Source organism: Hippoglossus hippoglossus, chromosome 22, assembly GCF_009819705.1.
Source record: "Hippoglossus hippoglossus isolate fHipHip1 chromosome 22, fHipHip1.pri, whole genome shotgun sequence".
NCBI lineage: Eukaryota > Metazoa > Chordata > Actinopteri > Pleuronectiformes > Pleuronectidae > Hippoglossus > Hippoglossus hippoglossus.
The window spans coordinates 5,949,355-5,965,285 of record NC_047172.1 but is presented as its reverse complement, the minus strand read 5'-3'; the positions used below and the strand labels follow the sequence as shown (position 1 = coordinate 5,965,285).

General features: G+C 42.9%; 1 protein-coding gene across 4 annotated transcripts; it reads left to right on the top strand.

The window, feature by feature from the left end:
• Positions 1-15,136, top strand: ptbp1a (polypyrimidine tract binding protein 1a). Of its 4 annotated transcripts, none has more exons than XM_034575744.1 (16): positions 1-95; positions 861-914; positions 1,122-1,152; positions 4,929-4,989; positions 5,148-5,320; positions 5,748-5,894; positions 6,142-6,312; positions 6,965-7,075; positions 7,295-7,475; positions 7,629-7,703; positions 7,799-7,956; positions 9,359-9,392; positions 10,477-10,569; positions 11,338-11,554; positions 11,838-11,915; positions 12,052-15,033. In XM_034575744.1, exons 1-16 carry the CDS (start codon positions 88-90, stop codon positions 12,182-12,184), a joined length of 1,725 nt encoding a protein of 574 aa, XP_034431635.1. In that variant the 5' UTR covers positions 1-87; the 3' UTR covers positions 12,185-15,033. The 4 variants fall into 4 exon arrangements, with proteins under 4 accessions (XP_034431635.1, XP_034431636.1, XP_034431633.1 ...); XM_034575745.1 differs by having other exon boundaries at positions 7,638-7,703; positions 12,052-12,414; XM_034575742.1 differs by having other exon boundaries at positions 7,638-7,703; positions 7,784-7,956; positions 12,052-12,414.
• Positions 15,137-15,931: the final 795 nt, after the last annotated feature.

Here is a 15,931-nt window from a genome sequence, read left to right as displayed (position 1 = left end):
CCCCCGCGCGTTCAGCCATTTTGTAAGAAAATCAAGCAAGTGCGCCGCCCTGTCTTCTCCTCAGACCTGCAGTTTGTTTCTTGTGCAATGGACGGGTAAGTGCGAAAGAACCACACTTTACTCTCCGCTTTTCAACGCGAGCCGGCCCCGCGGCCACTCCGCCACGCGCCCGCGGGTCTCGTCGGCTCGTCCCGGCTCCTCATGGCCGCTCGGGTCGAGAGTTTAACCGGGAAAGTTTACTCGAAACTGTTTTTTTTCTCCTCCACGCAAACATGCAACAGTTAGCGGGGGCGCGAGCTAACTGGCTAACCAGCCGCTAGCCAAACCTAAATTTTCCGCATCTGCGTCGCTTTTGTGTGAGCGTCACCCTTTTTCTAGAGAGTTGAGAAGTTAAACGTGGATTTAACTTTATAGTTTTACATCTAACGTGTGTATTAGCATCGTGTCGTGAGCTGGCGCAGACTTTTTTTTATAAACAATGGCTTATTTTGGCGAACTGCCCCTCGGTAAGTTGGTTACACGGGAACTAGCTAAAGCAACGTGTCTCATTTCCGCATTCATTTGTCTGCGGAGCTCCAGGGCCATGTTGAAGATGTCTGGCCCGAACAGTTCACGCTGATTCAGTCGGTAGACTCCTTAAAAAAACCGGGACTAGGATCCACAATAGCCCGTTGTTGGCTTTCAAGCGTGCTCTCCACCTGAATCTGACAGTAATCGTCACAGTACTCGAGCGAAAAAAATTCAACTCGAGGCAAAGCTCGAGTTTGAGTTCGAATCCGGCGATCCGACCAAATTCATCTCGTCGATGTTCGTGCAACTGAATGTGAAGTTTCACACTTTGTATTTCGTGTCGTCCTCAGCCGCCTAGACGCTGACTTGTACCCTCTGGGATCCGGCTACGTCCCTGAAATCGAGTAAGTATTTTGATTATTCATTACAGGTTCTCCTATCTCGACGAGGGGGTCGATTTCCTGTTTGTTTGTTTGATTGACCAGTGTTACTTTTTTGTTTTTCTGTGGTTGTGTGTTACCAGAGTTTATAATTCTCCAAGTCAGTGTCGCGTGACTTATTATTGTTTTAATTTCCTGTCTAATCGAGAACATTTTTCTCTTTCTCCACAGGAGTGTCCATGACATATCAGTTGGCACAAAGGTAGGCAATATTCAATCATCTTTTGTTTGTTGTTGCATTCCCTCATTTAATTTGTTATAGTACACAACTAATACTAGGATTTAACATTTTTCTGCACTTTTTTTGCAAAGTACATCCAATAGTTGTACTGTTAGAGCAGTTTAAAGTTTACGAGCTGAAGAGTGGCCTCTGTTTTGTGGTTTATATTGCTGTGTTTAGACTCTGGGTTCAGATTAGTCTTATATTTACATGGATTTTAATAGATTTTACAGATGTGTCCCGTTACAGTTAAATAAAATATATATATATAAGAAACAAAGCTTTTTTTAGAATTAACAAGTCTGAGTGGAAATGGAAAGGAATAGAGTCAACGTTGGGGAGGTGAGACGCATTGAGTTTGCAAGAGCTTCCCCTATAATTACAGAAGTGCTGTGTAAAGCCATTACTCAACGTGTAATGAGTTTGTAGCTGCGTACTGGCTCACCTTTTTAAAAATTTATGAAATTCAGCCGAATGGTCAGCAGCCCGAGACGGTGACAACTTGGAGGTCTGTGAAAATTCACTTTTCGATAATTGAATTGAAATAGATTACCTGAGGTGGGGCTTTATGTTTTCCTTCCCTGTTTCTGTTGGGCTATGTGATTGCTGGGGGGGGAAATGAAACTTCCTGTTTACTTTCTGTGTTCTTTAATAGGCCAGTCAGCCTTACAGGAATGTTGAGACAGCAACTGAATTTGGTCAGAGTGCTTGATAGTTATCCTCTCTTGTTTCTGTCACAAGACCCCTCCACCAGCATGAGTCAAACAAATCGGCAGCAAAGTCTTGTCCAATGTTCATTCAGTGCAGCTTATGTAACTGAAATAGCGATGTTTGTGTATGTGTGCAAACTTGTTGGAGAAGGAAAACATGTGTTTTGTCACCGATGGCTGTTAACATGCATACCCGATGTATAAAATCCTTGGTAACAGGGCCTATGGCAGCTATGCGCAGGAGGGGTAATTGATCTTGACTTAAAGCCGCAACCATCCTCCTGGGCAAAGGTCTTCACACTGTTTAAACAAGCCCTCTAATACATACACCCGTAAGAGGGACACACCCCACCCCCTCTATTCATTTGAGTCTGGTCTGTTTTTCAACATGATCAACAAAGCACCGTGTCACGGGTGCCGATCAAGGGTTGGGATTTTCACTCCTGGTGTTTTCCTTTTTCTTAAACTTCTCCTGTTTTTATGGATTTGATGTGCTGCGGTAAAGATGATGCAGAGTTATGGAGCTCTGCCACGCTGGAATCTGTAATTATTCCGTCTGGGCAGAGCGTCTGGCATTCCGCGGTCACATTCCAATCTTCCCCTCCAGCCCCCTGGTGAGGCACAGCTCCCTACCCCCTCCACCGACTAAAGGCTGATCACACTGAACAAACATGTCTCTACCTGTGCTTGCCTCCTTTGTGCTTTTCTGGAGAGAGAACCTCCCACCAACAACCCTGCAGGGGCAAAATAATGTTGCTTGCAGTCTTAAGCACAAAAGAATCATCTCAGGTTTAGTTTCTGTGCTGGATCCAAAGTTGTTTTTCTCTTTGATGCAATGAAACTCAAGTGTATGGATCAAGGAAATCGCCCCAGGTCTTTTTTCCCTTTTAAGGGTCCTGCATATTGTAGGAAGTGATGAATCTTCAACACTTCCTTAACATTGTGATGTCACATCTGGAACCTTGAAACTAAAACCACAAATATATCCTCTTATGGATATTTAAACTTTAAAATGAAACAAAGGAAATGTGTTAAATGTGAGATCTTTTTAAGTTCAAGGCATCTCCATTGTCAGCAAAAGGAAGTTGCTCCAGTTTCAGCCTGTGTGCCAGCAATGTGTCATCACCCCCTGAAGGTTACTATTATACTGTCAGTGCTCTGCGCAAACAAAGGATAAAACCACGTCGATGTACATTTAGTGGGTTGGTGTTGAAATGGGTTTGGCACAGTTTTGAAGTCTGCTAACAAACCATGTATTAGTTCTTTCTTTCTTCCTTTGACTTGGTAACTTTTTCCTTTGTGCTGCTCTGCAACATCAACCACTCAACCCTCAAAAACCCGTAGATATATTCTTCAGTCGGATGCAACGCAGCCTGATGTTCTGTGTGTGACTCGATTCTTCTGCTTTGTACTGTAGGCTGCCTCAGCTCTGTGGTTATTATTAGACTGAGGAAGTAGGGGGGAGAGAGAGGGAGAGAGAGTCTCAACCAGAACAGTAACTACCAGTCTCCAGGAGGATGTGAAGGAAAAAACCCTGGAAGCTGGTCTGATCTCACTGTTCTTCCTGTTAGGAGTTGGTCTGCTGACTGATAATGTTACGCCGCCTGCCCATGTCCATTGAGTCATGCTGGAGCCACGTCCTTCATTTCTCATGGCTCGGATCTGCTCCTCGTCCATTTGTCAAGCGCAAATATTGTTTTTATATTTCTTCCCACCAAATAGAGCACACCACCCTGAGCTACACCTACTATTATTAGATGAGAGATCTTAACAGTATGTTGACTTAATATTCCTGTTGAGACAAGCTTCGTCTAGTTGCACCCATCGCTTTCTAATCTATAATTGTCTTGCCTTGTAGAGACAGTGCAGTCTGTCTGGATCATAGTAATTCTAGCTCAGTGATTGTATTACATGGATGCATTTAATTTGCCAATATTTTATAGAATTTCCAAATCTAAAAAAACCAGCAGAAACCCATTGGAATGTCTCTCTGTGCTTTTAAGTTCATGAGTTACGACAGCAGACCCTTTTGCGTGGGCCTCAGTGCGAGAGGCAGCAGAGTCAGCCAAACCATCTGGAAGTCAAAGGGTAGTTTATACTACTGCTTACAGTGCTGCATTCTCATAGCAACTATCTCAGTACCCCACACCCACCTCTTTCCCCTCTCTCGGATTACTTCATTCCTGCCTTTTGTGAGTAGACTTTGTTGCCTGACTGGAAACCCCACCACAGCCGTGCATATTTAAAGGCCAGGATTCACTAGGTGGAGAAGAATACTCACAAACCTGTATGACTGGTTGTAGTTAAAACACTGCAGGGCCCTTCAACTCCCAGAGAGTCCTCGGGGCTCCATATGTGTGTGTGCTGCCGCGTAACAATGCCCCTAGTCTCAGCCTGAACAGGACCATCATTGTAGAGTGCTGTAGAGCTTAGGCTGCTGAGCCACTTCTTGTGACTGCAATACTTCATCTCACACAACCACAAACACACACGATGACGAGAACAGCCGTGAAACCGCATTTTATATCTACTGAAGAGAGTGAGAGAGAAGCTGGACGGGGTTCATTCAGCAGACACTGAGCTAGTGTGAGCCGGGAGTATCTCTGTCTTGTTTTCCCATCCAGAGGGCTTCAGTTTGTTATTGCCCTTCCTATTACTGAATTGAGAAGATGAGTTTTAATGACTGACAGCTGTCGACTCGTGTGCCCGAAGCTGAATAGTAGCTGTTCCTCGAGACTAAGGTGCCAAATTATCATATTTTGTCAGCAGAGTAAGATATGATGTGTCTGTAATTAGCGTGTACTGTACTGAATGAGATGGGGGAGGTGAAATATCCCTGCTGACAAGGGGGGCGACTGAATTCCTCATGGTGAGCAAGGTGGAGTTTTTTCTCAAGCGCGTTTGCTAGATCCTCTTTTGGTTATCAGATTACTTCCTCCTTTATCACACAATGGCTCAGTAATAGGAGCGCTGTACTCTCCACCTGTCAAGCTGTGCCCTCATTGTTGAATGCTCTGAAGTAAACCATTGTTTTCTCTCCTTCTGCAGAGGGGATCCGACGAACTCTTTTCTTCCTGCATATCCAACGGACCCTATATCATGAACGCAGGTAAGGGGGGGTTGCCAGGGAAGGGTGAATCCCTTTTTTTCCTGAATTGCATGGTGTGTCTGTGTTTGTGTTGCCATGACGATCAATCCATTATTCAAGAGGAACCAGAGCCTTCTGTTCTCTTCCTGATTGTATCTGCCTCTTGTTTTCTCTTGCAGCCAATGGCAACGACAGCAAAAAATTCAAAGGTGACGTCCGCAGCCCTGGTGTTCCGTCACGTGTGGTCCACGTACGCAAGCTTCCCAATGACATAAACGAGGCCGAGGTTATTGGCCTGGGATTGCCCTTTGGGAAGGTCACCAATCTGCTGATGCTGAAAGGGAAGAACCAGGTAAGGAGAGAGAGAGAGACAGGTCTGCTCACCAAACCTGTATGGTTTGCACTCGTTTTTTTTTTTATGTCTGGGGCAAGGGATCGGTTTTCTATCCATTGGTCCTGACCTAAAAATGACAATTACCCTTCTGCTACATCCTTGTGGTTTAGTGGGAAGAGAGACAATTGGTCTTGTAGAGATATCCCGGAGGAAGACGGTTTATCCCTTCTTCATTTAGTTTTGTGTTATTTTACTCAGTTCTATGTCAAACCCAAGAGATCTCATCAAATTTGGCTAAAAGGAGACAAACATTGCAGTTAATTAGAGCGCTTTACGGCAGATGTGCAAAATCAAGAATGCTCCCTGAACATTGCTGCAGGGTGCTATCTTATTGTATGTGTTGGGAGCAATAGATTGAATTTGTGTCTGTGGTCCTTCCCTGCAGGCATTCTTGGAACTGAACAGCGAAGAGTGTGCACAGACGATGGTGAGCTACTACTCCTCTGTCACTCCCGTCATCAGAAACCACCCCATCTACATGCAATACTCTACCCATAAGGAGCTCAAGACGGACAACTCTCCCAACCAAGTGGTAAGGGCTGCCTGTCACACATGGTTTGCATATTGGCTGTTTTGACTCGAGGCTTAAATTAGTTTAGTCAATAAGTTAAAGGGTGTATATGTCTGCTTTGATCTTTATAAATGCTCTAAACGGTGCAAGGTGACATTTTGCCAGTTATTTTGCAATGTGGACAAAATATCTGTGCTAATAATTACCGTAGTTAACTGTTACATATCTCCATTGTTGTTAAGGAATTCCTTTTGCTTTTCCCCCTTAGCGTGCGCAGGCAGCTCTGCAGGCAGTCAATGCTCTGCACGGTGGTGGGATGGGAGGCATGGCCATTGCCACAGATGCAGCAGCCATGGGAGGAGCAGGGGGTCAAAGCCCTGTTCTCAGAGTCATAGTGGAAAACCTCTTCTACCCCGTCACGCTGGATGTCCTACACCAGGTACAGGCAGTTTTATTACTGTATAGACATAGAAAAAAATCTAGCGTGGTTGCCAAAACTGCCATAACTGTAGTTACTGGAAAATGTTATTTTTGTTTTGACATTGCAATTTAAAATTTGAAAAGAATTCCATTTTGAGTTTGAGAAACATAACTTCACCACCACATCTCTCATTCCAGGACAAGCAGCAACAGATATTCAGACAATATATACATTTTTACAAATATGTACATGTATAAAAAAAAAAAGCTTATTTTGCCCGAAGGTCTCTGAAAAGTTACGTTATATCATGCTCAATTTAATTGACATTTTGTTGTTCTATTTTAGTTGTTTTAAAGTGGGTCTTAAAATGTATTACTAAGTGGTGTAAAGTCCTAATTCTAACTTGGCCTAAGCTGAAGCCTTCCACCCACTCACCTACTAAAAATATATTTTGATATTTCACTGTTTTTGCATTTGCCTCCTTTCTCCTGTCATCATTATGTTACTGAGAAATAGAGCTTGTGCCTCCCAGGTGCACCATAGTTAAGTGCAGTGGTAATAATGTAACTCTTGTTTTAAAAACTATGCAAACCTCCCTCCCTAATCCTTAAGTATAGCTGTCATAAGTGTGTTAAAATGACATTCCTAATAGGCCCTATCTCCTCCCCAGATTTTCTCCAAGTTCGGAACAGTGCTGAAGATCATCACTTTCACTAAGAACAACCAGTTCCAGGCTCTGATCCAGTACGCCGATGGCATGACAGCTCAGCATTCTAAACTGGTAAGACAACTTGTGTCAGGATGTTTCGGCCTGAGGTTGTTACCGTGATGTCATTGCGTGCTTTGCCGTATTTAGTAGAATGAAAACTGGTTATGCAAAATGAACCAGACTAAAGCAAACTGCTGCAGTATGTGTTTATTAACACAAGAAACTGTAGGTAGTTACAAATGTAAAACGCCTTATGTTAACATAATCCTAATGTTACTATCTCTGCCTCAGTCTCTGGATGGACAGAACATCTACAACGCCTGCTGTACCTTGAGAATTAGCTTCTCCAAGCTGACCAGCCTCAATGTCAAGTACAACAATGATAAGAGCAGGGACTACACTCGACCAGACCTCCCAACTGCAGATTCACAGCAATCTCTTGATCACCAGACCATGGCCGCCGCTGCATTTGGTGAGATTGGATGTGATTTCCGAAAGTTTTTGTTTGTGGTTATTGTCCATAAACTCATGTACAAATAATTCAGTTGCCTGTGAATTTGGTCATTAAGTACACATTCAATAGAAAAGCTTGTTCTCTTACTTATCATGTTTCCTCTTGTTCAAGCTGCTCCAGGATTAATCTCGGCCTCTCCTTATGGTGGTGCTCATGCCTTCCCCCCAACCTTTGCCATCCAACAGGGTCAGTACACTATTTTTTTTTTTCCCCGTAAGGCCGACATTCTTTCTCCAAACAATATCTAAAGTGCAATCAATTCATAGGTCCGTTTCCCATAGGTCTGTCAATGCCTGGTATGCCCGGTGCCCTGGCGTCCCTGGGTATGAGCCATGGTGGCATGGCAGCCGCAGCTGCTGCTGCCAGCAGGCTCGGCCTATCAGGCCTCACTGCCACTGGGGGACACAATGTCATGCTGGTCAGCAACCTGAACCCTGAGGTCAGTACACTCAACCTGGCTTAGCAGCTCTTCATCCTGCCTCCGTCGGCGCTGTGCAGAGAAACATTAAAATAATGCAGTGCCCTTTGTTTCACTATGATTCTTGGCCGTGGATCCATTTGTTCAAGAGAAACCAGTGTTTCATCGCCCATGTCCCACCTCCACTACCATGTGATTAGTCCGACTGCCCTGACCACAGTTTTTTAACGAAAGGGGGGTCGTCAAGTCAAAAACCTCTTCTCTTTCAGGATCCTCTCTGTGTTTGACCAAACCTGCTGCATTTCTGACCTGCCACTTTGCTCACTGTGAATTTAAAGTTTATTCAAAACACTAACTTCCTTTTTATTTTTGAACTTACCATTTCATATCTTCATTTTTTTGTCCATTAGTTGAAATCATTCCTGAGTTGTTGGAGAGACAATATTACTTTTTTTCCTTGTATTTTGTAGACACACACGTTCATTAAGTAGGATTTCTCTAGTATAGTATGTAGAATGTATAAGTAGTCGGCACACTCATTACATTTAGTATAGTCATTACAGTAGACCTATACATTTCACCTATACATTTAGACTTTTAGGGATAACTATTGTTTTTTTTAGATTTGTATGTCAATATAATGTAATTTAGGAAGATTTAAACTAAAAAGCCTGTAATCTAAAAGTACATATTGTCTCTGCCTTTTTTCTGTATTTCATTGTTAATCTTTTTTTCTCTTCTGTTTCTTCTAGTGTTCCCATAGTGACAATGCATTTTAATTTAGCCAGTTCTACTGTCTGAAGCACTACATTTCTTTGTGTATACTGACCTTGTTTTTACTTCCTTTTTTCTCTCTCTTCTTTCTCTGTCCCCCTCTCCCTCTGTTTTTTTGTTTTAAAACACCCTCACCTCAACCCTTGCCAACTGACTGCACGCCCCATGACCAATTGTTCCCTCTGTCCTCCTCCTCCTCCTCCCCTCTGCCACTCCTGTTAATACTACGACCACTCCTCCTCCCATCCATCCAACGATCTCGCTCCCTCATTCATTGTCCCCAATTTGGACACCAACCACAAATTGAAAACAAAAAACACAACATTGGCACCTCTGCGGTCCCCCCGATTTTGCCACCATCTGTCCTTCCACCACCTTCCATTTCTCCACCTCATCTACTCTCTCCCTCCTCCTCTCATGCTGTTTGAATCCCCTCCTCCTCTTGTCCTCTCTTCATTCTCTTCGTCCCTCATGCCTCTCCTTCCTCCATGGTACTGTGGCCTTCCTGTGGACCTCGCTGCCTGTGGCCTGCGGACATGTCCCGACTCCACTCCACTGTCCTCCACTCCGCTCCGTCTCTTTTCCCTGTCCCCTGTTCCCTCTCCCCCTTTGGCCCCCTGCCCCGCTGCTCCCCCTGCTGTCTCTAAAGAGCGTTACGCCACACTGCCTCTTTATTCTTTTCGGTACGTTATCATCCTTTCATCTCCTTTTTTTATTACTACTGTTACCTGGCAAGGTGGGCAAGTCTTGTCTCATGTTGTTGGCTTTGTTATTTATTTTTTTTTACCACTGATGGCTCGTCATCAGGCTTCAGGGCTATGAAGGGTGGGGGTGTCTGTTTGTTTTGGGGGGTTTGGATGACCGGTTTTGGTTGATGTGGGTTTGTATAAGGGAAGTAAGGTGAGAACCCCTCACAAAGCTGCAGCATTTCATTTGTTTTTTTTTAAAGCCCTTGTTTACTCTCCACGGGCAGTTTTTCATATTCAAAGAGCTCAACCCTTCTATTTGCATATTGCTCCACTAAATAGAAACGTAGGGACGATTTTGTCCAGAAATTAGGCAAAACGCTTTTCTAAATTCTAAAGCATCGCCCTGCGGAAGTGGAAGAACGTCAACAAATTATTTACTTATTGCACCATCCAATTTTAGGCCATTAAAATTCATTTAATTTAGTTTTCAAGATATTTTTTTTCTGTGGTTGCCTCGAGTCATTCAGTACAAAGAAAGATGAAATGCTGCTGCTCCTCTAGTGCTTGTGAGTTGACATATTCCTCGGACTATGTCACCATATTACTCTTTTGCAGTGTGGCTCAGTTACTCTGATGTAGGTATGTGCATGCTCAGTTTATTCCTGCACGTCGCGCTATCAGGCCCTCAAGTTAATCAAGTAATCAACTTTTTCTTGTGTAGATAGATTTAACTGATCAGAAACGCTCCTTGATTTATTTATTTTTCCAGCCCTCTTCAGATCTTTAACTCCCCCTTCTAAAGCAGACGTGTTGGCTTAACATGGCATCCATGTAATTGTTATCTAAGGGGGGTTGTGTAGGTTTAGTTGTAGAAATTCCACTCAGAATTGACCAGGAAATTAGTGACTAGCCTGACAATTACTTTTCAATCATACATTGTTCATGTAGTAGCAGTATTATGAATGAGTCTGATTTGATGGTTTAAATTGTTTTTGTTGCTGTGGTTGTGTGGCAATATGTTCAGGTTGTGTTGGTATCTGTTGCACGTGGATTGTGACACCTTCCTCTTCCTCCCTAGGTGTGTATGGCGACGTGATGAGGGTGAAGATCCTGTTCAATAAAAAGGAGAATGCTCTGATCCAGATGTCCGATGGCACACAGGCCCAGCTAGGTAGCTACACCCCAGACCTGCAACACACTATTTACTCTTTGATCCGGCATCTTCTTTCATCTTGTCTTTTGTTCTACCATGCATTGTTCTCAGTCTTTATTCAGTGGGTCTCAACGGAGCAAACAGTACAGGTCCTTCTCTGATAAACAGCTGGTTCCCTGTTTCTTATTATGTACTTGTTTCATTAGTTTTACTATATCTGAGTACGCTAAGTGTTCAGAAAATCTGAATGTAGAAAGGATAAGGATGGAGTTTTGATTAAGTTGATTCAATTAGCCCCAGCGGACTGTTAAAATACTAATAACTAGAAGGGCACTCGGAGAGCACACACCTCCTCCCAGGCTGATTGGCCACTTGATCACCATATTGCATAGACATGTATTGAGATCAGATACATGTACCCTGTACATAGACATTTTCTACAAACTGCTTATATTAAACAAATACAAATATCCATCCTCGTGTAGAGATAATAAACCAAAAGATTAGAACTTAATACTAGTTTATTTATTTCAAAATGTGAATATCAATATGAAACGGTGAAAATGGCCATTTATAGACGCATAGTAAAAAATATTGCAACGGTTCTAGGCTCTAGTTCTTGCTATTCAGTAAATTAATAGATCCCCCCCCCCCCCCCCCCCAAGGAAACAGATTTTGATTAACAAACTCCTTGTTAAAAGAGGTTTTCTGTGTTAGCAACTAATGAAAAACGTTTTGCCTGGTATGTTTGTGATTATGTTAAAGTATTGTCTTTCCTGTCGTCAGCTATGAGCCACCTGAACGGCCAGCGGCTGCATGGCCGGGCCATGCGCGTGACGTTGTCAAAGCATACCACAGTGCAGCTGCCCAGAGAGGGCCACGAGGAACAGGGCCTTACAAAGGACTACAGCAACTCACCGCTGCATCGCTTCAAGAAGCCTGGCTCCAAAAATTACTCCAACATCTTCCCACCCTCTGCAACACTCCACCTCTCCAACATACCGTGAGTGCTGCAGCAGGAGCCTAATTTACACTCCCACTCTTAGCCATTGTGCTCTAAGCTTTTTGCCTCTTCTCTTTTTTTTCTTCTATTTTTAGTGCTTTGGTTTAAGTAGTTGCGACAGTATTTTCTAAACATTCTACTCTAGAGGTGGATTTTTAGATTTAATCATGCCTCTTGTGCTTTTGTTTTAAACACACCTGTACGGAAACACAAATTCAAATGAGTAAAGGGAATTTAAACCCACATCAATAATTCATATTTGTTTTTTTCCCACTGCTTTTAGGCCTTCAGTGGTGGAGGATGACCTCAGGAGACTGTTCGCCAGCTCAGGAGCGACAGTCAAAGCATTCAAGTTCTTTCAGTGAGTCTCAAACCATTTACACTCCATTTTCCTGATTTATGTCCTTAAGCATAGTGAAATTCTTGTTTTTCAACCACAACACATCAAATGTTAAGCAACCCACATAAACAATACATTGTTTTCTTTTATTCAACAGAAAAGACCGCAAAATGGCCCTGATCCAGATGGGCTCAGTCGAGGAGGCAATCGAGTGCCTCATCGAGTTCCACAACCACGATCTTGGAGAGAACCATCACCTTCGAGTGTCCTTCTCCAAATCCACCATCTGAGTGCCTTCCCTTCCTCCCTCCAAATCTGCTGCCACTTGAACGCTGCTTCTCTCAAGTTCGCCTTCAGTGGAAATAGCAACCATAACACATCTGTGGCTGTGTTTCTGTGTAGAGCGTTGCTCCCAAGACCACAATTCTTAGTCATTCCACATCGTTAATAGGTTTGGGCATCAGATTTGATCAAGTCTGCTTATTGATTCCAGTTCTTAAATTCCAATTATATTCATATTTAGAGAAAAACCATACAGAAAAGACACCAAAAACTGAAATTATTTTGAATAAAAATATTGCTAATTAAGAATAATCCTTCCTGACATACACAAATTAGTCATCATGGATTTTGTGTTTGAGGTAGACCTGCTTGCTATTACATCAGTGTGTTTCACAATATGTAGACATTTTGAGGAGTCATCATTCCCCCTGAAAATGTGTTTTCAAAATGCCCTTCACTACAAGAGATGAGAGCAACCTCAGAATTAGCAACATAAAATGCTGAAAATGACAATTTCTTACCAAGATTTGGCTCAATCAGACCCACGACTCCCACACATCACATTATTTTGCCGGGCACCATTGTTACATTCCAGATTATTTGCGCCCAATAATGGAAATCATCTCTTCAGTTGTTTGCTAAAAAAGCTTCTGTCCATAATTATGTAGAAATTTAAATGCTCAGGCAAGATTTATCAAGTGGTGTCAACAGAAGTGTCTAAACTTTGATTAGATTCAGTTTTTTATTAAAAGCACTGTCTCCAGTTCCGAGCAGATCCCTGGTGCCCAAACCTAATAATCGAGTTGTTCCACCAATAAGTTCCAAGTGAGATCCTACGAAACGGGGCAACATTCTGCATTGAAACATACTGAAAGTATATCGGGAGGTAAAGTCGAGGAAGCTGATGAACTGTCGCGTTAGGTCACATTGCTTAAAATCACAAAGAAAAGACCCTCCACCGCAGATTATGTGGATGAATCGGATCAGACACACTTCAGCATTCCTTCTACTACCATAGTTGTGTCGATATATCTGTGTGTGTGTGTGTGCCTTTTTGAAATGCCACTTTGAACCTGTTCGGCCAGTCGGTAATGGGTTGAGATGAGGATTTTGTTTTTGGCTCACAGACCCTACAACTCATTTCCCAGTTTTACGTTTTGGTTTTATCTTCTCGTAACTACCCACATATTTTCTTTTGGGGGAACCATACCACTATCTGAAGTTGTCCTAATAAGAATAACATTGGTCTTGTGCCTTACTTTGCCCCAACCAGATTGCCTTAAGCATTGCTCTGGCTTCATTTCGAAATCGTGGTTCTCAAAATGCCTTTTTATTTTTTCTCCTCCATGCCTATTTGGTGTGTACCAGCATTTGTAAAATTGGGGAAAGTGGCTTATTCATTGTTTCTTCTTATGTAAGGATTTGTATGCATATAGCCTCATCATATATATATGTAGAAACTATGAATGTAAGTCAGTTAGATGCCTAATATCCTTGCTAGGTGACGTAGCTCTATTAGGTGTATTGTGGCAGGAGTGCAGCGGTATTCAGGCTTCCTGTCCTGCAGTCCCCCATTCACCTCCATTCAGTCCTCTGCAGGGCCGGGGGGGGGTGGCCGTGGGCCTCATTTAACCATATTATGTTCATTTGTATGTGGACGCGTATATTCATTTATCTTTCTTTTTAAATGTTAGCATTTACATGTGTATCACTTCTAAGCTTAACTGGTAACCTACATGTAGTGGCTGGGTTTGATCATTATCACAGTGCCTTGACTGCTTGAGTCTTAAATCAGAGGCTGAAACACTTAGTGGCCTGGTCAGTTGATTTTGTTGTATACCTCTAATTCAACTGTGTGATCTTACCTGTCTGCATAGATGCCTTTATCCCATTCTATTCAGGTAGCCGTACCTGTGAGAGGGCAGCTGGGAGGCATTCGTCAAATTGATAGCAACAACGGTCTTGGACTGTGTCTACAAACCCAGTGTATTTCTCTTAAATTCAGGATTAACAGGATTACAGGGTGAGCCAACCCTCACCCATCCCCTGTCTGTGTCCCCTTACGCCACAGTCAGGTTCTCTAGTGCACTTTTCCTCAATGATAGGTCCAAGTTGGCACCGTCACGCTGAAGTCTTAAAACGTCACATTCCTGCGTGCCTCAAGCACCAGATATCACAGCCTGGACCACTAGTCTCGGACCAGATACAGACACGCTCTCTCTATTTTTGTAAAAGATTGTTATGCATGATTTAACAAAGCTTCATGTAGCTGCAAACGGTTATTGCTGTTAAGGACCAAAGTATCTTCTATCCCTGCTGTTTTTGTAGTGTTGTGATTTCTTAAAGGGTTTTTTGTCACATTCCTGTTATTCCACAAAAAAAAAAACCAAGGCTTTGATTTTCCTTGTTTCTGTTCCTCAGAACAGTTTGGACGAACGTCACAGAGCTAAATGAGTTTTGGGTAACACCGTATACTGTACCCCTTTTGTTTGATTGACTTTACAAAGAACCTAATTTGGCTAGCGCTCGCTTTAGAAGGGATCCTTAATTGATCCTCAGTCCTAGCTGTGATGTTGACAGTGTAGATTATATGCCTTTCAGTTTCTGTTTAAAGCTTTTATTTTTCTCTCCTTTTTTTTATATGGGGGCGGGATGGGGTTATTGTATGAAAGCGGGATCGATGGTTGTATATATTCGTGTTTTTGTACCACAAAATCATTTGGATTATATCCACTTTACGTTCAAAACATGTATATTTTGATAAAACAATACAGACCTATTGAGCTCTTTGGAGCTGTAAAAACAACAAAAAAACTTTTGTAACACAAAGACATTAAACCTATCTGAACACACAGAAGTGTCTCTGTATGTGCCCCGCTCCCCTCCCTCCCCCCCTTGCAGTTCTGTTCTTGTCTCTTGCATCTTCTGCTGCCTTCAATAAATCTTTAGTTTGTTCCCTCTTTCATCTGGCCTCATTTGGTTTCTGTCTCTTCCTCTCTGTCCTGTGGACCTGCTGCTCTGTGTCGGTTAACATCTCGTGTAACACTTTCCACATTTCTCATCCTGTTGTACTACTGGTGAGGTTTTAATTTTCATTTATTTTAAATCTTTTACTATATTTCCAACTTTGTACTCATCCCATCTGAAACCTGACTGACTGCTCATCTGGGCTCAGCTCAATCCCGCTACAGTGCTTTGATGAAACTGCTGCCGCGATGATGGCAGGGTGGGGAGTTAATTCGATATGCAACGCCGGATGTTCCCCCATTCTCCATGATTCAGAATAATCCTCCTGTGCTCAGCTTTGACCTTTTCCAGTTTTTAGCAGATCCCGTCTTACTCTGAGAAGAAGAGGAGAAGAGTTGCTGTGGAAACCAAGTCGCTGTAGCTCATCAAATTAAATATTAAGAGGGAACACAAATGTAGAATGCCTGGCATCCTTGGGCATCACCAAGTTTGTCAAGGAGAAGAATCCCATTGACAAAGTAGTTGTGCACCTCCTGAACCACCAGGGGGAGGTGTTGCTCTCCGGTGGTGCAGAAAGGCTGTTGAGCAGAGGTGACTTTACCTGCCACTCACAATGTCAATAGTTAGTGGCTTAATCTCAAGTGCCTGCTCGAGCTTTCTGGCCTCATTCCTTTTTTTCCCCCTTTCTTTGGCTTACTCACAAAGCAGCGCAGAGGATTAACCTCGGATCTTCTTGACTTTTCGAAAGGGACAAATGAGGGAATCTGGTCCAGTGGTGTTTGCATTCG